We start from the raw sequence: 24,882 nt of genomic DNA on the forward strand, positions 1-24,882 counted from the left end.
CAGTGTCTGGTAGATGCTAACACATTGGTCATATTTGCCCTGACCAACACGTCCTCTCACACGGACTTCAAGCAGTCCAGTAGCACATGTTAGAGGACATGTTGTCAACGGATCGATCCAGGCAGGGAGATATGACCCGGGACTCCAGTGTCACCGGAGGGGATAATCAATATATGGAGAGAAAAAGATGCAGAATTGTATGCTCGGGACGGCGACAGTCAAATGGACAATTCTCGTACTATCCTGTACGTCCAGGTTTCCTGACTTCGGTTGCCAGTGTGTGATGATGTGTGACTCAAGATGTACAAATTTACATATATCATTATGAAGTGGACATTAAGTGATCCAGCTTGTGTGCTTCCACACCTATTGTGGGATAATTTTTATGTTATCAAAATTTGCATCACGCAACCTAAGCACAGAAAGGGCCGGGGCACCTGTCAAGGATCCGGATCTTTTTACGACGCAATAAATAAACATACGCGTCATCTATGCCCAGTGTATATGACACGTGTTCATGAAGTCTATACCAAAGCAATATAACTCTTACGCCCCAACAAAATCCCTAACGACTCCAGCTCGACTTTCCCGGCCTGTTAACCGATATACCACCGCATCACAACGCCTAACAGGTGGGCAAATGAAACTACCAACGACAAAGAAAGACGGCTACCTTTAAGTTTAAGCAGTTTAGCTGTGCAGGCCATGGGTCCGTATCCTGTACTGTAGCCATTGTCATCACATGTTCGACTCGCCAACCGAAAATAGTACTTGCAAGGACGAACCTCGTTGAAGCACTACACTCCCACTCAGTACAGGGTACACGTCACTGTAGCTGGCCACGGTGTGTCCCCTCCACACATGGCTACATCCACTAGTTCCCCTCAACGTAAACGGGAGCCAGGTTGTACAGGAAGTTACATCGGCTCGGCACAGGGAAACAAGCACCCTCTTCGCCATGCAAATTCAAGAGCTTCGGGACAAAGGCCAACCATAACAAGGTACTACAGGCAGCCACTCAACAGTAGCGACGGTCGATTTTAGCTTTGAATCACTGACACACGCTAGGCGGGAAGAAGAGAACACGGACTAAGGTCTAGGTTTCCGCACTAAACTAGCATTCACCTCTAACTATCCTGAAATTTAAAATCTACGACAAGCGAAGACTCCCTACTCCCTTCCTGATACTGTTGGCATTCTGATAGTTGATCCAGGGCCGCGGTGCTGTGTGAAGTGCAGATCTCTTGCAGGGTACTTAGGACGAAAAGGATATCCCTTGGAAAATACCTCCACTCAACAACCCTGCATCCTGCAGAGATGTTTTCAGACAAGCAAAGATGAGATGATTTTTAGTACAACAAAGCGGAGGGTTCTCTAATACCCTGGAATTCAGTAGAACTTTTAGTAATGTCGGCTAAATTTAATAGAACGTGTGGGAAATTATTTAAGTACCTATATTTGGGAAACAACACACTCCAAAGGATAATTCATCCTCATTTTACGCGCAGTTCTATCAAACCAGATTGGACAACCATATGTGCGACATGTTCTGATGTGGTTTGACCACATGCCCCGCATAAATTCAACATCGCTATGCTTGTTTAACAAACTCATGCAAGGATTTTCCTTGGCGTCAAATATAGCCCTTCCCTATATATCTCCGTGCCGCCCGGACCGTTTCCCGCCACGCTACCGGGCACGGAAGCAGGTCAACAATTTGACCCGAAGTCTTTCAATTATAACAACACGAGTTGGGCAGTTTACAGCTGTAAATTCGGACTTGCAAGCCCAGTAGCTCGTTAAATCACGTTATGAAACTGCGTGATGAGTGTCTGACACAGGTTTGTCTATGCTCACCATTCCAGTGTGTCAGTATTCGTTTATTTCTACAATAGGACAGGTGCCTTCCGTCATGAAAAATTCTACAAACGACGAAGTTCAGAGAAGACGTATTTATGGGTAAACACTCCACGAAAAAACGTTTCTAATTTTGCGAGATTGAAATTGGACATCGGAGAGGTGCTGAAGTATGCATTACGTAGTACGGTACATTGCTGAATGAAAGGACAAACTCGGCAAAGCTAAAGGCAGAGGCAGCCCGACGACACATAACCAAATAATCCCCCAGCGCCATTCATCAACGAGTCATCAACAACTTGATGTTTTCCTTCATGCTTTACGTCAGATTCACTCGCCTGAAATTTTCGCGGAATGTGACGGTTTCTGGCGGGTGTGACGATAGGAACGACAATGTTATATCTAGTATTATCTACACTGCACGGAGCGACAATGTGTGTACATTCTCTCCCTCTCCCTCTCCCTCTCCCTCTCCCTCTCCCTCTCCCTCTCCCTCTCCCTCTCCCTCTCCCTCTCCCTCTCCCTCTCTCTCTCTCTCACTCTCTCTCACTCTCTCTCACACACACACGTGATGACTTCATAGAACTTAACGGCAAAGCAGCACAGGAAAGTTTGTGATTCTGTCTTATAAAGAAATGGCTAGAGTTTCTTCATGTTTGTCGGCATAAAATGCCTGAACTCCTCCAGTTGAGAAATGTTTAATCTACGTAGATCTATGGTTCACCAGTCCTGACCATGGCAGACACAGCTCTGCGCTCTTCCACGGCCAAGTGCACCGAGTGCAGGCATTTTGGCCCTGCATGCTTCTGGTTCGGTGATTGTAAGCCGTTGTAACGTGACATTTCCCACGCGACCACCAAACAGTGTCGGGAATGTCAACTCGTGTGTAACAGCTCAACCACGTGTGGACAGGCGCTGAAAACGCTCAGTCTGTGTTTGACTTCGCCATTCAACACTGAAGTCTCCAAGGATCCAGACACTGTAATATTTACACCGCGCTTTGCAGCATCACGCGATTTGTGTTCACATCGATTTTCTCCGGGTAACTGTATAACGTGACCGTCTGACACTGTCGGAGTATTTTGGGAAAGAGGCGAGGTAAGGCCAAGCAAAGTGTGTCTGAGAATGTAGTGACTATACTATATACACATATGTGGACATATGTGGACATATGATCGGCCTTTGAGCGTCGGTGGGCAAGATTTCCTGCTAACAACTCAATCAAGTATGACCTTGATCACACATGTTGTATTTGCAACAAAACTACCCCCGACCCCGACCCACCACCTACCCACCTACCCACACGGTGAAGTCCTCAACATTGCGATCAAACAAGCTCCCATGGGAACTGGGTCTAAAGCCCAGTAGCTGACCCACATCCGGGCATTGACCTACGTGACCTGCTGGCGGAGTTTCCGCCTATCAGTGTAATGTTAGATCGTTATGCATCGATCAACTTCAACCTGCCAAGGTCTGCCGTAAATTTTAACGATCACCGTTGAAGATGGTCCATTCACGTACCCGTACTCCCTTTGAAGGCCCTGGCGCATAAAGTTTTAGATGACATATGACTTCATCTTTCTCACATGCAACTTTACGAACTTTTATATCCCTTTCTTTGCCTGATTCGTTGCGACTGGAAGAGGGTATAACGGTATGGAAAAAGAACCTCCGCTGAATCGATTCAGCTCTCTTGTGGGTGATCAGAACTGTTCTTTTAGTGAGGCTTTCTGTTAAAAGCACCATTCTCCATGTGAAAAACCAAGCTTTCTTTGAACCACACATAGCGTTTCCCAATAGAGCATAGACCTTTATGCACCCAACACGTGCACTAATACTCATGGACATTTCCTACATTCTAATCGAAGAATTTAAGTCAGCAGAGTCAAGTTCAAATGTGGTCACGAGCGTCAGCTTACAGTCTGACCACACAGGTTAACGTTCCGTTATAATCGGAGCAGTCAACAAAGCATTCCACCTGTTACCGAAACCTGTCATGTAAAACAGACATACACAGTTCAGGACATCAGAGACTGGTTTCTCATGGATGGTGATCGCAGGTATCACAGAGAAGAGCGATTCGTAGCCTGGTAACAGTTTCAACGAGCCAGCTTAGGAGTGTTTTACAGGTCTCAATCCTAATACTTTTTCTGACGCTAATATTTTCACCCAGCCCTGCAAAAATCCACCGCGTGTACTATTGAACCTGGGCGGGCGGTCAACATTGGCAGCACCGTAGAGCTTGTGGGGACCTCACGATAGCATGGTTACCAGTTTAAGCGATGCACCTTCACGAAGCAGACGATAACAACGAATGATGTTGTCAAACAGTCTAGAGGAAGAAACGTTACCCGTGTAAACACGCCATCTGTGGTGGAATGGCCAAGGTCACAATTAAGAGAGTTTCTTTTGAAATAAGAGCGGTGATACTTGAGCCAGCAGTAAAGAATTGAGATATTTTAGGAATGACATGTATGCTCATGACCCTGCACCGCTGCAATAAATGCTTTGGTACTTTGCACTATCATTTGCACAAGTTGTATGAATATGGCTATAACGTTTGGACCAAATGAGAGATGTGAAGAGGGATTCAGGATGGGATGGGGGATGTTGATGTCAAGACTTGCACATTCGAACCGGCTCTCGTTATAATGAGGGAAATACTAGTATTGTGGGTTTTAAGAGTGTGTAGCTACCCGTCCTGGATATCTTTTTAGCCTCAATTCTTCATTCTCTAGTAGTGACACAGCATATAAGGCCATAGAATCCTCATGTTCCTACACACAATGGGACGGATCCGGAGCGAAAGGAGCAGTTGATTGAGAGCGATTCCAGGCCAGCCCTACTCCTGTGAATCCATCACAGCGTTAGCGTTATCTCCTGAATCTGCCATCAGGAATTTTACTACCTGGGTTGAGACACCTTGTGCTGATATACCTACCGCTTCGTACACATGGGAATGATATCCTGACCTTGACTTTGCTCCTAAAAGGTAACCAGGCGCTAACACTACCTGGCTGTCCTGCCATGTACTGGGTCTACCCCCTACCGTGCGGCAGGGTAGCGTAGTGGTCCCCACCTGGTGATTCCCATCTTCCAAAGTTAACAGATGCCGTCACGACTTAACGGCAATCTGTTGGAAATGAGTCACAACCATTGGTGTAGAGGAGGGAGTGTTACGCATATTTTCAGTTTTGTCATTATTTAGTAACTCCCAAGCATATAACTAACGTTAGAATTAGTGGCACTTCAGTACCATACAAAATTGAGAACAGATGAAAATGTTCATATTTCTATATCTTAAGTTTTCAGAAACACAACACGTGCGAAATTTTAAATCGTCCCTTCTCATTTCAACACAGAACAATTTTTCGAATATCAAAGTACCAGCACTTTCAATAAACAATTCCTCAGCAGAATAGTAATTTAAAAAAAGTGTATGAATGAGAGAAGGATTGTAATGTAAGCAAAATGTATGAATGAGAAAAGGATTGAAGTCATAAAATGCTTATAATTATGATACACGTAATTCAAATATATAAGCACTTTTGAAAGTGTTGACAAGCTAGCGTTGCCCTTCATGGCCCAAACGTCCCGAACTGAGGCGTAACTTATCAGCGACTGAGTCTTGACCGAGAAGAGGTCATAAACGGAAAGGACAGGAAGGATAACAGCGTGAATATCTCAAGTTCTCCGCTGTTCATGCAATTTGACATTGGGCTTCGAGTGGGCGAAATTATGCTTAATACCTCAGGCTTTTCCGGACAGAAGTAGTTTCATTTCCATCAGATTCTTTCTTTTGACAAAAGTCATCATTTAAGATGGAATGCAGACTGACAGGTGGAAAGTGCTTTTGTGATGAATAAAGACATTCATCAATACCGTGAAACTAACTCTAACAACGTTTTTCTGTTGTTATTTTTGCATGAATGGTAACGCTAGTTCACCTCTTTTCGCAGAGCGACCTACATCCGTTGTCAGTTTTTAAAACACTGTATCAAGTCGACTGTGGTTTCAAATTGTACTAATATTTTTAAATTGTGGGGTTTGAAACCGCCGCGTCGACTTGATAACCCTAAATACTCTGTTTAAAAACAACAGATATAGGTTACTCTGCGCATGAAGGTGAACTAGTCTTACTTTTATTTATCATCCCTGGTGCTATGAGAGGATACAATAACATCCTTCATGCTCGTCCTACAGAGTTTTGTCAGAAAACAGCCGTTCCCACCCCTGATGATTGATGAACACATGCCCACCCGGCCCCCTCCGAGAGCCAATTCCTAAAAACAGAGACGAGCAGTTGGCCATCCATATAACATCACCGGCAGGACCTGACATGTTCTATAACGTGATGAGGGTTCAAAGTCACACAGATGGCAGAATGGCCCACACGAGCTCGGCAACTTAGAGCGACTTGTGTGGGAAAAGTATTCAGCCTCGCCGAGGATAACAAAACTTACCTTGTTATCGAGCTTGTGAACAAGCTCATAGAATTCCAGACGCTGGAAACAGGCCAATTTTCCGTCGGACTCAGTATGAATATCTTAATCCGACTGAGAGGTGATGTATCATAGTATCAACTTGTTGCTGCGGAGCCGTAGTAGTATGCCTTTCCGAATTCCGTGTGTCCGGAAGGTCTGGAAACGGGGACGGATACGTCAGTCGTCAGTGACACGCCAGGTACTCAATATCCCAAATGAACAGAAAGATGGCAGGAAGTGTCGGTAAAACTCGGCATGCGTCTTTAAACGGTACGAAGCCCAAATGTTCACTGCGTTGTGCTGTGAGGTTGGAACACAAGGTTCGCCTTGTCCTTTGACCTTGCTGCCAGCTGACGCATGTCTGACGACGTCCCGAGGAAGCGACGACAGCAGGCAGGGGGAGGAACCTACCCACGGGCGGGCCCCGCCGCTGATGTGGTACCAATCATCCCACGAATTCTTCCTCGGGGTGCTGATGGTTTTTACGACACAAGACGTGCGGATTCCGTCAGTTTTTCATCAGGAGGCCGGCCTGGGAGGTCAGGGCCGGGGAAGGGACATACGAGAGGGCCGGGCACCGGAATGACAGTAATGAAAATTCGCGGGATGGAATGGCGGGAATTACGGATGGTGTATCGGGTGTGGGGTTAGGGAGGCAGGCGCACATATGACTACATCATTCAAAATCCCGGCAATTTCTTTCCTACTGAAGGCACAAACGGACGACAAAACCCAACATTTCAATACAAATAAAGCACGCTTGCAACATAAGTTTACAATACATTAACTTTTAAACTTTTCTATTATTCACTCCATCGCAATATCACAGATACATTCCCTGTACAGATCTGATTGGTCGTGCATGTCACGTGACTGTGCGATAACATGCAAATCAGGGTGATGACAACAAACGAGGATGTACATGAGAAGAGACGAGCATGACCATTGCGCCATACACGGCAATGAACGTACTGTAACAACATTACCACACATGTCGTCACAGCTGCCACGCTGCGGGGGGTACATGGAGGGGGACGACGTCATATATACACTGAGCCGTCGCGGGGGGTCACAGATGTTAGGCTTGATTGTGGTGACTTATGGTAATGTGCAGTGGGGTGCTGTGAATATCACGTTGTCCCGGATAAAAGGACCATACAACGCCCTCGTTGAGGCAAAGATGGAGATACAACAACATGGTTGGTATCTCCCCAGGCCTTGCTTGTAAGGTCTTTTGAATAGTTACATCTGAAAGAGATGGTCACAACTATGCCCAGACATGCTCCATGGTCTTCCCTAGCGACACTACCATGCAGTACAAACGTTAGAATGTTTGAAATTTGAAAGAATAAAAATTACTTACCATTGTATTCTTTTCATAATCATTGATAATGTAATAATGTCAATAATGGCCCAGGCTGGACAGAACAAGATAATTTGCAGTTAACCGGAGCATCACTACGGATTGACCCGTCCCGTCGTGTGCTGCATATCTTTACGATCGATGCCATGTCTGTTTTAAGAGCAAAGAGTGCAGAAAGAACATGTCAAAACTGTTTGTAGTACTGGTACTCTTACACCTCAATATCCTGAGTGGGGACCTGTCAGTTTTAAACAATATGCTGACTAATTCTGTGGACACACGCCCTGATAAGAAAAAGTACTCACAGACAACCTTGAATCAAAAGTCAACAGACGAAAGAGCTTCCTCTCTAGATGTTATGATTATGTCACACTGTACTGTACTACAACCTCAGTTGTTGTGGTGGAATGTGTTAGAAAGAAAACACGCCACCAACACTCACCGTGCCTGAGGCCATAAACATACCTGTCCTGTTCATCATATCCAGCCTACCCACGTAATTGTAGGGTAGGAGAGAGGCGCGTCAGCCGGGAGTGCTGTGTAATAACAGACCCCAGGACTAGATGTGGGCGAAGATTCTGAACTAAAAAAACGTCAGATAAGTCATCACGACAGACAGAGGGCAACAACCTTCTGACGATTTGCTGATGTCATGTCGCATGTGTCTTCAACTGTCGGTACGGCAGTGATTGCAGAGTTACGATGTAAAGAAGAAATTTTGTTTACATTGTAGTACCCAATTTGTTGCAAATCGCCTTCAATTTCTATGAATTCACTGCTTTATCTTTGAAAAAGTGTACCAATTAAATCTCAATCTAAAAACTGGTCTAGTTATACTATTATATCAGGTTAAACCTGAGCCTTACCGGTCTTGGCAATACGCTTAACTGGATTTAAGTTAAAGGTATTGGTATTACTTCTAGATGACATGCAGAGAAACACAGTACTGCAAAACGAACAGATAGTGATAGAGTATTACTTTATCCCCCAGAGCACATGTGCAGGGGAAGCAAGAACTCTGCTGAAATGTTTGATCAGATCAACAGTTGTCGGTTTGAACAGACTCAAACTAATGAAGTATCAGAGGCTTGTGTTGATGTGAACTCGCGGGGATAACAGGATCGGACAGGTAGTTGGGTTAGTGATTACGCATGTACTGGACTGCCTTATCGGATCTCTAGATTGCACAGCTGAAAAATCTAGTGCGTACTAGTATGCTTTGAAAAATTTAGAACGGCCAGCTACCCTCGTGAAGTCTGGGATAGACTATTCCACAAGCAGATATCGTGAGGAATGTTTGCGAGGGTTTCTGACTGGCTTCATGCATATTAATGGACAAGCAAGTCAGAAAATGGCCATCAGCCCCAAACCATAACAATCTTCCCTCCCTATGTCACAGGAAAGACTAGCACAGCGACTAATTGTTAGTATTCTGCCTACGGCTAGAATTCTTGCGGTGTGTAAGTGTTCTCTTTTACGTTCCATATTGTCACATTCGCGTGTTTTAAGTCATGTAAATGTCAAATGGAGGTCATTGACGACATGTGTTCCCCATGCAAAGAACAAAGTGCCGACTAAGAGAACTTCAAAGTGCACGCCGCAACACACCTGTCCGTGAGACGCACCTGGCCAAGTGCCCCGCCCCGTCTTTTCCTTGTGAAGACCAGAATGTCGGCCTATTTGTCTTGAGATTCAAGCAACATACAAGTGTATATGTCCACATTATTCCGATGGATGTCACCCCCGACCCTAAGGGTCAACACACGTGCAGCGTCTACACGGTTACGGGACTATGACCCCCACTTGCTTCAGTTGCCACATGTCAGAGTGACGTCATTTCGCGGGAGTCTGCAGTACTACGGTGTGCAGCTGTGGAACAAGCTTTCTCATGAAACACGAAGCATGATGAAGTTCAGGACATTTAGGCGCCAATTACACCTAATGGCTTAGTAATGCTATTTTTACAGTATGTTGTTATTCATTGTTATTGTGTTGTTTTTATGTATGCGCATGTGCCCAGGATTGCCTGAAAAACAGGTCAACGCTGACCTGAGATGTATTCCTGGTAAAATAAATAAACTGAAACTGAAACTGAAGTGTATTGGTCTTGTTATATGTAAGACAATCCACAGAGAAAGAAAAACACACACTGAAGCCAACGAAGGTTTGTCAAGACTACAAGACCAACACAATGTTTGGGGGATTAAAAAAACAGACGTTCATGCTTCTTACCATCGTATCTCGGCATCTCGGGATCTATGTCGTCTTTAACATTCCGATTTTCAACTCTTGAAAGACGAGATCGTGATTTTAACTGCAAAATCCTTGAGGATAGCCGAAAGTTGAAACCACAAACACACTATAGAATACATTGAACAGTATGAATACGGAAAGCCGGTGTGTTGAAATGGGGAGGGGACAGAGCTGTGAAATATGATTTTGCAACTGATGCAGACGTGCAAAGCGTTAAATCATTGTCTCAACTTCCCTTTTAAGAGACAAAAGTTTAGTGCCACACATCACCAATTATAGTGCTTACGGGTTAATAAATAAATCGACTGAATATCAAGCACCATAAAGCTGGCTGAACACATCGCATTAGTTTTATCTGCTCTGCGCTGTTATTTATGGTGCTGAACACCTCGGTCACACCTGGCCCTAACACCCCGGCCTAATTTCTCCATCCACTCATCCGAACATGTCCGTTCATTACTTTGAATATCGATCGCCCAACATAACGACGGAGATGGAAAATTTCAGAGAGGGTCGGATGATGAACATGGCCAGAAGCGGGTTGGTCTGGTTTACGAGGATTTACATGGCGGATAAGGGGCGAAAGGAAGGGAGTACGCTTTAGGTTTTTGTAAATAAAGGTTGCGGGGCAACACAAGTAGTCAGCTGTTAATATCTTTATCGCTGAAGGAAGAGATAAGATAATGCTACAGCTTGAAAGATACGGAGATAGATAAGTATGTAAGCGTGAGGTATGGCCCACCCCTAAGGCTTGACAACAAAACGTGGCGCCCACAATAACATAGAAGTGAACACAGAAAATTTGTGTCATCGGTACTCCTATCAAAGCTGTTACCTAAAAGGTGGCATATTCAGGAATACACCACCGGTAATGACAATGGACCAGCCCGTAACACTTCGGCTCCCTCGTGGCTGAGCTGTTTTCTGTGATATTGTCCTGCGTTTGTTCTCATCAAACATTCATGTAAGCCCGAATATCTGCACACGGGAGTTGTCAGTCAGTTACCTTTCACTTTGCAGCCTTGCTAACTCAGCGCATCGTTGTTGGAAAAGAAAGAAAGAAAGACATTTGGGATACTGTCCGTAATGCAGCTATCCCGGAAACAGATAGCGAAAGGATGAAATGGGATTTTAAATATCTTTTGAAAAAGGTTAGAGCACGCCAGTGAGAGGGATTTATGAAGCTTGATTCACCTTTATATTGTCACAAGTAACAATCCGAAATATTTCGACATTTCTTCCAAATTGGTGTTTACAAATTCCTCCGTAAGCGGCAGAGGTAAGTCTATAATAAGTGTGATTCTTCAGCTTGGCATCGAATCAACCATCTCCTGTTACTCTTCAGCACCCCGAGCAGGGGAAATGGGTCAAGGAATCACCCGCAGATGTCAACACCTGGTCTCTGATTTTCCGTCCATTCTTAATGTCTCTGTCTTAAAATGATATTTACAAGCCAACCAGAGAACGTTCCTGTCCCGATAGACAGTGTCTGCTCAAGGACGTTATATAGACCTTGGTCTGCTATTATTCGGTGCTGCTTCGAGATAATGTAGTCCCGCTCTATTTGACCTCAATTATGCCATCAAGGGCGACTTCTACATTTACGTTCCTGCATGTGTTCGGGTCACATAAATCAGGGACAGAGGCGTCCAACCGCCAACCGTCTGCACGTGCGGTCTTTACACAAACATCATGTTCAAGCAAAACAAACAAACCAAAGCCAAAGAAAATTCTGCGAAACTCTGGTCCTATTCATTACATTGTTTACAGTATTTGAGCACTGATGGCCCTTAATGCCATTAAGTTAGCTCCGCCCGCAGGCGGGCCAACAAAAGATACAGGACCCCATTAAGCATTCACAGGCACATGATAATAGTATGGGTGCATGCTTCAGTAAGCAAGGGTGTAAACCAAGAGATTGTGCACACGTAATGCACTAAAACCAGATTTGAATCCTATACAATCTACAGGATATGTCTACATAAATGGCTGGGGATTGAAGCATTATGACGTCTGACTGACGATATGTATAGAGAGGCGTCAAAACAGGAATGAATACCGAATGGTTGTCCCCTGGTGTGTAGAGCCTAAATCGTCCCTACTCGCTCTGTGAGTTGACTGTATAACAATGCACACACGGGGGTTTCTATCAACCACTCACTTCTGTAGGAAAGCGGGAGCTTCGGTAACAAAATCACACACGCATTTATCTGTTTCCTACGCTACACTTCAGTGTAGGAATCTATGCACTCACCTCAGTGCCAGTCATAAGGTCGGGAGAGCCGTAGACGACGTCGTCTGTCCGCACACAGACCGGACCGGGCGCGCTCGTACTGTACTGACAGCGGTGATGAATGGGTACGGCACGGAAAGACGGCGGTCATGTGACCCCACCGGCAACACGACCTAGATGCGTTAAAAAGGCCTTCTAGGAATTAATGGTGCGAATTTAAACTGATCCGACTCTGAGTGAGTTGTTTCTGGCAATAGTTTGGTAACACGGAAAATCGTATAAGATATAATGCGATTGTGTTAAATTCCATTTAACTACTACTACAGTGCACTCAGTAAAATGTATGTCAAGGTGGTCATCGTATGTTTCTGAAAATGATACATGAATCGCTAGCCATGCCTGATGCATGAAATTAGGTATTATCCATACCTCGCTGCTCATTTCAGCAGGAAGGCACCTTTTCTAGGGCGTTTCGTGCTATACTAATTTGTTGGAACAATCCTACGAAAACGTAATATTCCTTGATTAGGTCAAATTTGCACTTATTTTTCTACCTTTTTCTGCCTCGAATAATTTGGCATTTGGCAAATCGTTTACCCTGGGTCATATATTGCTAAGTCTTTACAAGGAGGTAAAAGTAAGATAATTGGTCTCTGATATCTATTTTCAGCCCTGAAAAGTCTAGTGGATCTAGGAAAATCCTAACAGTGATAAGACAGACCACCAACATCTCGGACACTGGTACGTGACCTATCGAGCGGCCGTGACTCGCCTCGCGACCCCTGCCACCGCCCGTTCTCCTGCCTTTATATCATCGTAATAAAAATCCAAAGATACTCTAAAATCAAATCAGAACCACCTTGATGAAAAGCTCCTCTCCCCTGGCGAACACGCGAGACGGCAGACTATCCGCGGCAGTGAAAGGAGGATCTAGTGTAAGGAATATTAAATAGCGCGAGCCCTTTAGATCTCCTTTCATGGTGCATACGTAATAGCCAATCACAATTACCCTAATATTTCACTGGACCGATTCTACACGCTCCTAGCGAAACTTTACGACTCCCTTGGGCCACATATGTCGGCTTTCCTGTTCTAGGAATTCCCTTTACGATTTGTTTTACGATTTCAGTACTAAAACATTAATAGAGAGATCTAACTAGACGTAGCGCTTTTCTGTGATTCACAGTTAATGGGATTTTCAAGGTCTTCTTTTTACCCCAAATTTGTCTGTCCCTTGTCGATATTTTTAACACAGAAATCTCGACTTCACACCTCACCAGGGGTGGAGCAGCCATTATCGCCTGTGGGGTTCGCACATGAACTCTAATTTTGGGGTGGGCGGGAAAAGGAAAATAATTAACCCGACTTTCACAGCTAGGTGCGAATGGGTGGAACCCTCCTCGTCTCTGTCGTGTTCTTTTATTAGACAAGTCAACACCGACTTTTTCATGGGGGTGGGAAAACGCAAATAATCAACTGGTCTTTAGCAACTTCGTGCGAATGAGTAAACACTTTATTGTTTCGTTTCTAGTAAACCGTAGGTTTTTGGGTGGGCGAGGAACAGCAAATTTAGAAACGGCCTTCGACAACTACGTGTGAACGGACGAAACCTTTATCTTTATCTGTCGCTTTCATTTTCATGAATGAGAATTGTAAGACACGATTTGTGATACAATGTAAATTTTTGAATATAATGTACAGAAATTTCTTCTTTGAAAAGACAGATTAAACAGCTAGTATTCTTTTCTCCAGCAACGACACAATGACCATACTGGCCAATCTAAACTCTCCAGCCTCATACAAAGCAAAGAGCAAGACTGTGTCATGTTGTACGAATGCCAGCCTAGTTCCCCAGCCCAATCTTTTGAGGTTGGGGTATGGTATCCAGGCTATACCAAACCAGTCCGGTGTCCATTTGACTATACTCGTACTCCTCGCCCAGCGTTCATAGTATCTTGTGGCACCGTAGGATCTGCTTGGAGATTAAGTGCATGCTCTGAAACGCGCTGATGATACACCATACTGGGTGAAAAATGCATGTTAAGAAGGTACCTGCAACATATGACCCACATAACTACACTCCAAGCAGAGGTTAGGCTCCGGCTGTTTTTTGTGTGTGGTCATTTTCATCAGGCTTCCTATTTTGTATCATATCTTATAGGTTTTGACAATAAAAAATAGAAAACCCAATAAAAACGACTAAAAAAACGTTTAAAATACCTGGAGCCTAACCTTTACTTGAAGAGTACCACATAACAGTCATAACTACACCCTTGGTAAAACTGATCTCCAAAAGAAACATATTACACATTCCTTAAACTTGTTAAGGCAACAGGTCTAACCTCGTAGTCTGGGCAGACAGGTTTTTGGTTTGTTTTGGCAACGAGGGTGAAGAAATATTTTGAAGAGTTGGGGGCTTGAAATTCTACCTTGTCAGTTATTTGGCAAGCCCAAGGATGAATCATGTTAAACTTCAGAAGGTGCTACTTTATAGCTACATGTACATCCCTTTTTACTAGAGGCTGAAGCAGCTGACGACCAAACACTAGACAGGTAAGTCAATAAATTTCAAATATAAAGAAGAAATCTTTTACATAATGTATGTCTAGTGTCTTTAATATCATAGTTTTAGATTGTGCAATGTGCATCATATCTCAATAATAAAATTACACAGATTCTATCTTGGTTGCCTAATGGCTGCTCAGCCATCACCCTCTAGTGGAAAGGAGACCTTGCTAGGTAGGTCAATACCAAGGTCATTACAATATCATGTCCTTGATCCACCCATAAAAAGAGCAATAAGTTCATGAAATAAAAGATGAATAAGCCTTTCATACAAACTAATTCACTACTACATAAATAGGAAGGACTTCACAAAATCATGAAAATGAACATTGAGTTTATTTCTGCATACATTGGCTATTGTACATTACACGAGAATATATAGTATAAGGTACAATGTAATACAATTGGACATTGAGCACTTGTTTCTAACAAATGTTACCTCAGATGATAGCAGGATCACTGGTTGATACTGAAGTGCCTTTGAAAATGCTAAGCTCTGGCTCTCACACTTTCAAATCTACGGTCTTAGTGCCATCTTACGTCCTTAAAACTATAGACTATTCACACTGCTATTCTTTCCTTCTTCTCTTCCTTTTTCTCTTCTTCCTCTCCTCCTCACTGCTGGAACTACTGCTGGAGCTGCTACTGGAGCTGGAGCTGGAGTCAGAGTCTGAGTCTGTACTGGAGTCTGAGGAGGAGTCTGATGACGAGTCACTGTCAGATGAACTGTCACTGCTGCTGGAGCTCTTGGTCCTGAGGAAAACAACAATCACAGGATAGTTGTGAGAGCAGAACAATCGATCACCCAATGCTTTGGTTTCATGTACAAACAGTATAATATACACTAGGCTGATTTGAGCTTTCATGAATAAATGAAGGTTCCAACAAACAAACAAATATTCATACTGTTTACCTTTATCACACATTCCATTGCAATAGATATGAAAGCAATATCTATGTTAATACTACTAACTAAAGTTATTAGTATTAACATAGACGCCAGCAATTTTCTGAAGCCTGCCCAAGGGCGCACCCGGGGTAGTCACGACTTCAAATATCAACACATATTCGCACGCACCGACATCTACAAATACTCTTTTTTCCCACGCACAATTCCCGAGTGGAATGCCCTGCCTGGCACGGTTGTAAGCGCTCCCAACGTTGAGCACTTCCGTGCCAGGCAGGCGGCCTGCCCGCCCTAACCCGGGAGCCTCAGCTCCCCCCCTACTTTTGCCCCTCGCGGGGTCATTTGGGGGTATATATGCAGATGCAGATGCAATATAAATGTATCAGAAGTTGTTTTTTTCTTAATGACATTATGTACTTAATAAAATAAGACAAAAAAATTAGCGTGGACCATTTTCTTACCTTTTCTTCTTTTTCACTTTCTCCTTTTTAGCAGCTGCTCCCTCTGGTGGCCTGGAAGAAAAGTACACAGTTTTGTCATCAGCAGGCAAAATGGTCGAACATACATCTTGTAATGTGCCTTGCTGAAACAGTTCAAGAGGTAATACAGCACAATAAAATGCACTTGTTTTGTCTTCATGCTAATAAGAAGCCCCCATCAGCTGAGCAAATACTAGTAATATTTGTTGACCTCTCTATACTGTATATGTATCACATCATCATGCCCAGAATATGGTAACATCGCTTTGTGCAATCACACATTTAGATGCAATGTGTTTACATACATGATAGCCAGTTTCTGCTGTTCATTAGCCTTGAGTTTTTTCTTCATCTCCACAGTGCGGGACGGTCGGTGGGTGTATTTCCTCTTCCCCGTGCACTCGTACGTCCAGTGTCCCAGCTCCAGGCACTTCTGACACCGCACGTTCTGCTTGTTCTCGGCGCTGCAAAATACCGTGTCGGGACAAGAGTAGAGTAGAGTGGTTTCAGCTTGGTATAATCATACCTAGAGCTATAATCATACATGGACAAAGAAATTTGAATAGACAAGCAGTTATATAGCTTTGTGTGTAGCTAGTTAGGATACTTACGCTTTTTTCTCCAGAATATATTTTTGTATGGGAGAGGCCATCTTGATTTTGTTGGCGCCTCTTCTTTCCTCAGCAAACAGGTCAAGGTGCCGCACAGTGTCTTTCGTAAGACAGTCTGAGAGGTTCTTCCAAGCAGTTTGGAACCCTCAGTTTCTTCTGTACGTCTCTGGTTGTCTCAACGTGTCCCAAACTCGTCAGAGATCACAGGAAAACTGGTGAAAATCGACGAATATTTTGTCCCGTCCACGCAAATGTTATCTGACCTTTGCCCCTACACCGCAACAAAAGTGAAAATACTGAATAAATTTATCCTTTAGCGCAACTTTCTGAGTCACTCTGCTAGGCTACCTAAATCATCCACGAAAAAAATTAACAAATATATTTGCTGTTTTACTAAATGGGAATTTGTTTTGTATCATTGCATCTGTCATATAAAATTGTGGTAAACAGGCCATAGGTCCTAAGTCTTTAGCTGCGTTTGGTTGCGGTGCTAAAATCTGCCAAATCAAACAAAATGCACAAAAAATGTGGATTTACTGTATTGTCAGTCATTTCTAGGAAAAAACAACGACATGCAGCGCTTAAAGTGGCTAGGAGTGTATCCTTAAAATGATCTAAACAGCAACACTAACGTGTTAGCTGTAACATAACGTTAACATTGACAGGTGGCCTATTAATTCCTACTTTACGGAAAACTCACAGTGGGGAAAACTTATTCCGTAACACCAGTAAAGTACCATCTGCTTTAACGTTAGTCCTCTTTGTTGTTTTCCTTTGTGCTTTATCAGATACGATCCTTATCCCGGCGTTTTCGTTTTGCCCTCAGACTTTTCTTGCCTAAGACTTTCTCTTCGCCCTTTTACGCATGCGTCAACTGCAACATGGCGACGATCCAGACGGACACTGGGATGGACCCAGACCGTGATCGGGACACAGCGCCGATCCTGGGCGGGGACGGGGGCAACAGGCGCCGGGAACAGGTCCGTAACCAGTTCCTGGCCACGTTCGTGTCCACGCTGGGGCCGCTGGCGTTCGGCATGGTGCTGGGATACTCGTCTCCGGCACTGCCAGATCTACAGAAGGTCAGTCACATGACGTTTGGGGAGGAGGGAGGGGGGCGGAGTTGTTGTCAACTTTATTACATACATGTCTCGTTCATTGTGTTTGTTCTGTCAGGTTAGACCTAGAGGACTGAAGTCTCTATATAGTTGCCCTCATGTCGAATTATGTGTCATGTATGTATATGTAGCATAAATCACATTGTAAGGAGCTAACGTTACATTCCCATGTAGACATGAAAGTTATAACGTTGACTAGCACATGACTATGGGTCGTTTAAAGATCATAGTACATCACCCAACCTCAGATCCCCGTGCACATGATTGGCGGGGATGAAAATATCATTACTGTAAACATTAAAGTTAATGACTTTGACTAGCACATGACTATGGGTCGTTTAAAGATCAGAGTACAAACAAAATAGTGCCATTATATCTATATGTGTATATGCTATACATATAAATGTTGTACATGTAGACACAGCATGGTGTTTAAACATGTAGATAGAACACTGATAAGTTTTAATATCATCCTGTCACATAGATACATGGTATATTATCAGGTTATGGTTTTCACATCCTCTGTTAGTCTGTAGAACAAAAAATTTTGATCCTTGACAGCCATACTTACCATAATACATGTACCTCCTTCAGGAAACTGGTGCTGTACACATGGACAGCTACCACGGGTCCTGGTTTGGGTCGCTTTCCGCGATCGGTGCCATGTTCGGAGGGCCACTAGGAGGATGGTGTATTGAGGCACTGGGGAGAAAGACGTCGCTCATGACAGCAGTACTACCATTCACAGGTAGGGAGAAGGTGTAACTTTTCCAAATCTTACCAACATGACCAACTTCCGGATTCCAATGTTAATGTTATTCCATTGACAGCTTTTCTGCATTTATTTATTAGATTTTAAGAAAAATTTCTTTAGCTGAAAAAAACATGTCTTGATGTATTTTTATCTAGTTTTCATTCTTATGGACAAAAGGAAGTAATAACTATTAATAACGTTAATGTTTTTCTGACATTCTTCTTTATTTCATGTGGTGCACCCAAAAATGTTTTGGAGCACCCAATTTTTTAGGTTGGGTGCACCAGTGTACCTAATCGCAAAAATGCATTTTCGTCATGTATTCAAAAACTTTATCAGCTGATTTGTATTTTCTTCTACAGCTGGCTGGCTGATACTGGCCTATGCTCAGAACCTGGCTATGCTGTACGTGGGTCGTCTGTTGACTGGTATTGCAGCAGGCATGACCTCCCTTACTGTTCCTGTAAGTAACACCCTAACATCAAAAACTACTGTGTTATGTGTGCTGTATCTTTCATTTCTAAGAGAAAAGCCAGAATACCACAACACTCTATCAACTTTTATGAGAACATGTGTCTATTTTTTTAATTATTTATTTGTTACCTGTTGGTAACATGCACAGTCAGGACTGCCCTACTAGCCTGTGCCCATTTTGATGGGCTGACAAAGACAATACAAATGGAATATGACAGGATTACAGATCAACATATACAAATGTACATAGAGGCTGCAACATTACTTTGTGTAGAAAATATGAAAAACTAGAGTTCCACGAATACATACCTTTGCCAAATATACCAGGTTTGTTATGTAGAATGATGTCTGCAGACAAATGTGTTACTCATTTCATTTTCTTTATAATTATATGCATGGAGTTGGTTTATAAAATTTCGGCATTGATTATGCAAATTAGATCCTAAGTTACAATTAATTGAAATCAAATTGTATCAAGCATTACTTAAGCTATCAGCATGCCAAAAATCATGATGATCCTCTGATCCATTCTTGATCCACTCTCTTCCCTCTTTCTCAGTTACATATGTGACAACTTTGATGAAAGTACTATAATGGAATGCAGTGGATTTATCAACTTTTCCTAATCAATTATGCAAATTAGCTGTTAATTTGCATAATAAGTATCACATTATATAAGTCTTCACTTAGGCTATCTACATGCCAAAAATCAGGACGATCCGTCAACACGTTCATATTTTCACATTAATTATGCAAATGAGATCATCATTTGCATGATAAATATGTATTGACATTTCTCTCTTTCTCAGCTACATATGTGACAAGTTTTAAAGTCCTATCATGGAATGTAGTGAATTTATAAAATATCCTCATTAATTATGCAAATTAGCTGTTGATTTGCATAATTGGTATCTCATTATGTAGGCCTTTAGTTACGCTACCTACATACCAAAAAACATGATGATCCGTCAACATGTTCATATTTTCTCATTAATTATGCAAATGAGGTCATCATTTGCATAATTGATATCTATCGACATTTTTCTCCCTCCCAGCTACATATGTGACAAGTTTGAAAGTCCTATCATGGAATGCAGTGGATTTATGAAATGTCCTCATTAATTATGCAAATTAGCTTTTGATTTGCATAATTAGTATACCATTCTGTAAGTCATCACTCATTCTATCTACATACCAAAAATCATGACGATCCGTCAACACGTTGTAGAGTTATTCTCGTCTAAAGTTTGAAAGGAAACCGGCGCCTGTAGTTCCAAAAAAGCCGCTAGGGGGCCCAAACTCACAGCACTTACTCTCTGCCTCGAGGGCTATCTACCACTCAAAAATTATGACCACAGCATGTCCAGAACACGAGATTTAAGAAATTGAGTTTCCGCTGCAGTACCTTAGCAAGCCGCTAGGGGGCCCATTATCGAACTTGACCTTCGTTTTCCCTACCCCTACCCACCTACCAAATATCATCAGGATCCATCCAAGGCTTCTCGAGTTATGCTGTTGACACACAGACACACACACACACAGACACACAAACACGCCCAAAACATAACCTTAGCCATTCTGGCAAAGGTAATCAATGTTCCCAGAAGGGATGAGAGAGTAAAGAATCCATGATTGTTACTATAAGGAATGTATTGTTTGAACTATGCTAAAATTGTACTAATTTTGCAGGTGTATGTGGCAGAGATCTCATCTCCCCGTGTGCGAGGGCTCCTTGGTGCATCCTTCCAGTTGATGGTGACCATCGGGATCCTCCTGGTCTATGTGTTTGGGAACTTCCTGCACTGGAGATGGCTGGCTATAGTCTGCTTAGTTCCAGGTATTGTAGATAAGTTGTTGAGGAGTTGGCCACTTACTGATATGAATAGAATACATTGAATGATTGATGGATAAATATACAGTCAAAACTGCCAAGAGAACCAATAAACTGTAGTCTATGTCGACAGTCAAAATTGTCATTGGGAAAAAAACTTATCCAAGGGACAACCTTGGAAAGGCGTTGGTCACTTTGGTGGTCCTTGTGTAGATGTGATCACTTCTACAGGTTTGACTGAATGGAAGAACAAATATGCAAATGAACTAAAATGCAACATGTTGGATATCAAGATAACCACATTGTTGAAGAAGTTCATCAGTCATATATGACTACAGTTACTACAACATTCTTCCAACAGTGACAGTTCTTAAAGGCATAGGTACATGCCTCCAAGTCTTATGATAACCACAATGTTTATCAAATCTTTTATGTCTTATGATAACCACAATGTTTTTCTCTCCTAATTTCCCAGCGGTGATCCTGATCATTGCCATGGCCTTCATGCCAGAGACTCCCCGCTGGCTGCTGGCCAAAGGTCGTCGCCCCGCAGCGGTGACGTCCCTGCTGTGGCTGCGGGGGCCGGACGTGGATGTGGAGGACGAGTGTGCCGACATCGAGAGTAATCTGCAGCAGCAGGTACCTGTCACTCATCCTTGGTGTTCTGTTATATATGTCACAGTAGAGATCACGATCCGGTAGAATCGCCATTTGTCCTAGGAGAGATCACAATCGTAGTTGGTCCTAGGGCAGGCTGCGATTGGGATCTGTCTTAGGACAATTGGCGATTCTACTAGTACAGATTGCGATCGGGATCTGCCCTAGGACCAACTCCGATCCAAACTCAAATGATGCTAAGATATAGGAAACAGACTGCGATCTCTCCTAGGACAATCAGCGATTTTACTGGATCGTGATCGCTACTGTGACATATATAAGTGATGATGAAGCAGTAGTACAAATGCTACAATTGTAATGGGTAATAGTCACCACACCCTCTCCTGAACCACAGTCTCAAATTGTCAAAAATCAAACCACTCCAAAATGTCAAAAGATTTACAGTAGTTGCATAACTTCAAGCAACCTTACAGTGTACAGCCAATATTTGCATGCCTTGAACAAGGCATGCAACATACACAACAAAAACAGTCATTGAGATAGAATTACTTATACTAAATCATAGAGATATCTTAACTTCACAGTTTTGTTCCCATTTAAGTGTTACATATGTATATCCTTCCACCTACAGGAGACCATGTCATGGAGAGAGTTCACCCAGCCCAGCCTGCTGAAGCCCTTTGCTATCGGGATGGCCCTGATGTTCTTCCAGCAGTTCAGTGGCATCAACGCCGTCATCTTCTACTCCGTGTCCATCCTGGAGGATGCTGGGGTGGAGGGGCACACGGGAGCCATCATAGTGGGTGCTGTGCAGGTGCGATCTTACTCTTACTCTTCTTTTCATTAGTATTTATTGGTTTGGCTGTTCAGCACGCACAGCCAGGGTTGCCCAACTAGCCTGTGGCTACTATAAAGGGCTAGCCCTGCTGATAAAGACAGACGTCACAGAGACAATACAAATGGGATTTAACAAGGACAGGATAAGTATCAATAACTATATTGATTTTGATTGTTAAAGCCAGACCAAGTCTTGCCAACCTTGCACGATAGCCTTTTCTTTGGTGGAATAGACAATCAAATGCAGCCACAACAACATACTGGTACTGTGAATATTGAAATATTTGCAAAGCTTGGTCATGGTAACATGTGTTTTTGTGCTACAGCATTGCTTCGACCACGATTTTAGAACACAGTGAAAACCTCCTTTCTTTTCCTTCAACAAAATTAAATTCCCACTAAAATAAGTGAATTTATAGTGGTTTATTGTGCTAAGTAAATACTCTTTTCCCTCTCCCCCAGGTGGTTGCCACATTTGTGGCCTGCCTCCTGATGGACAAGATGGGGCGCCGCATCCTCCTAATCGTGGCGGGTGTCGGCATGGCGATCACGTCCGTCACCTTTGGTCTGTACTTCCAACTGGAGCAGAACAACAACCACAACGCCACCCTCACCGCCCCCACGGCTACCCCTGCCCCCGGCCCCGATCTCAGCTGGCTGTCCCTCACCAGTATGATCGTCTACATCATCGCCTTCTCCCTGGGGTGGGGGCCCATCCCCTGGCTCATGATGAGCGAGATCTTTCCGGCCCGCGCGCGAGGCACGGCCAGCGGCATCGCCACGCTCTTCAACTGGTTCGGCGCCTTCATCGTCACCAAGGAGTTTAACGACATGGTGGCGGCGTTCACGGAGCAGGGCGCGTTCTGGTTCTTTGCGGGGATCTGTGTCTTGGGCGTGCTGTTCGTGTGTTTCCTCGTGCCTGAGACTAAGAATGTGTCCCTGGAGGAGATCGAGGCGTACTTTGAGGGGAGAGGGAGGGCCGGCTCAGCGCTGCAGAGATCACCCTTTTCTGCCCCACCAGGAGAGGACACCTAGGAACGTGGGGACTACAGCTTGCCTCGATTGGTGCAGTCAGGGTTGTAGCCAGTCCAAAATCATTTTCCATCCCCTCGTTTTTGAATGGCTTTGGCGCAGCATTCCTAAGGGGTCCTGGGGCATGCAGCGAGTCCCAAGGAAAATTTTGAAATCTGGACCCTCTAAAACGCTATTTCCTGCATTTTGAGGGTTAGATTTTGCTCACAGAGGACGGAATGGGCAAACTTTTTTTCCGTCCCCAGCTGCAGAATTCAGTCAAAGGACAGAAGGACAAGTGCTGGCTACAACCCTGGGTGTAGTACATAGCTGCAACAATCTGGAGTATGCAAAATAGATATTAATCATGCTTTTCAGTGTACCTACGACACATAAAATTAAGGCCAATAGTCAACCAAAAACATACAATGTGAAAAGGTGAGATGACAAGAATGTTCTGTATATTATATGTCTGATACTATTGTTTAAAACATTAGTCGTAATTGGGTGTGAGTTTTTGATTCTTTTGACAAACTGTATGAAAAGAGTAAAATATGGATGTATTACTTGGCAAAGTTTAAAAAATTTTGCCACATAAAAATCAGTTTAAAAAACTGTTATCTTTTGGCAGAAAATTTTCTCTTATTGTTTAATTTTCATTCTATTTTCAAGGTATTCAAGTTGATTTCCTATTGTTTCCAAAATTGATGGTACTGTAAATACCTTTAGTATGTTACATGTGCAATACATTTGTATATCAACTTGCCAGCTATAAGCATCACATTTTTCTGTTGACTATGTACCCAAGACAGTTCAATGGTAGTGCTTTAAGCCTTTATCATTCCCTTCATCCCACTTTGGGTAAATCATGGTTTGTGAGATCTAATGTAAGAATGAAAAATACTAGAGATTTAAACAGGGTTCTTAGTTTCAAAAGTTTGTGGGATTTGATAAATGAAATTACATAATTTAAGCTCCCATTTTTCATGAGAAATTATTGTTTAAATGTGGCATGGTCCTCGATGTGCTTTAATTTTGGACCAAATGTATACCCAAACCATGTTAACTATGGCATGTGTGCCAGGCCTATCCTTGTGTAGATGGTTCACATGATGGGCTGTCTGGAAATGAACCCTGAATGCAGATATCAACGCTTTATTTTGATAACTTGCCCTTTGACTGTAAATATTAGATTTGAAGTAGTTTTCAAATAGGTCAGAATGGATCATTATCAAGGGATAGTCATAGGTGGTCATTGTACATTTGCATTAGGTTATGGGAGCACATTGACAGTAAGTTGTCCTTTGACTAGTGCAAGTTTTGTAGTCTTGAGAAATCAAGAGTATATTTCTGCTGCTGTGATCATGTGAAAATAAGATAAAAATTGTATTTTGTCAAACATTTGAAAAAAATATCACTGCCTGACTGAACTTTCTTCATGCTTTTAGTTTAGGCAATAAAGGCAAAGCAGCCAAGTTGTTTTGTTG

General features: G+C 43.1%; 3 protein-coding genes across 8 annotated transcripts in view; 1 reads left to right on the forward strand and 2 right to left on the reverse strand.

The window, feature by feature from the left end:
• LOC118419298 overlaps window positions 1-13,134 on the reverse strand; it is a 41,043-nt gene extending 27,909 nt beyond the window's left edge. The window contains exons 1-2 of one of the 6 annotated variants that reach the window (XM_035825649.1): window positions 13,050-13,134; window positions 12,212-12,363 (exon numbers count right to left, since the gene is read on the reverse strand). The gene's annotated coding sequence lies outside the window, so the exon portion shown is untranslated. Of the gene's footprint in view, window positions 1-673; window positions 1,047-6,320; window positions 6,912-8,009; window positions 8,069-12,211; window positions 12,433-13,049 lie in introns of those variants that run through there. The other 5 variants (XM_035825654.1, XM_035825650.1, XM_035825653.1 and 2 more) reach the window with 5 other exon arrangements.
• Window positions 13,135-15,054: 1,920 nt separating this feature from the next.
• Window positions 15,055-17,044, reverse strand: LOC118418976 (zinc finger CCHC domain-containing protein 10-like). The gene is made up of 4 exons (XM_035825137.1): window positions 16,753-17,044; window positions 16,447-16,605; window positions 16,124-16,174; window positions 15,055-15,508 (listed from the first exon to the last, which is right to left on the reverse strand). Exons 1-4 carry the CDS (start codon window positions 16,791-16,793, stop codon window positions 15,325-15,327), a joined length of 435 nt encoding a protein of 144 aa, XP_035681030.1. The 5' UTR covers window positions 16,794-17,044; the 3' UTR covers window positions 15,055-15,324.
• A 493-nt stretch (window positions 17,045-17,537) lies between these two features.
• On the forward strand, window positions 17,538-24,870 carry LOC118418974 (solute carrier family 2, facilitated glucose transporter member 8-like). The gene is made up of 7 exons (XM_035825135.1): window positions 17,538-17,834; window positions 18,465-18,618; window positions 18,987-19,087; window positions 20,788-20,935; window positions 21,405-21,568; window positions 22,179-22,361; window positions 22,847-24,870. The coding sequence occupies exons 1-7, from the start codon at window positions 17,634-17,636 to the stop codon at window positions 23,417-23,419; spliced, it is 1,524 nt and encodes a 507-aa protein (XP_035681028.1). The 5' UTR covers window positions 17,538-17,633; the 3' UTR covers window positions 23,420-24,870.
• The last annotated feature ends 12 nt before the right edge of the window (window positions 24,871-24,882 follow it).

Source organism: Branchiostoma floridae, chromosome 7, assembly GCF_000003815.2.
Source record: "Branchiostoma floridae strain S238N-H82 chromosome 7, Bfl_VNyyK, whole genome shotgun sequence".
In the NCBI taxonomy this organism is placed as follows: Eukaryota; Metazoa; Chordata; class Leptocardii; order Amphioxiformes; family Branchiostomatidae; genus Branchiostoma; species Branchiostoma floridae.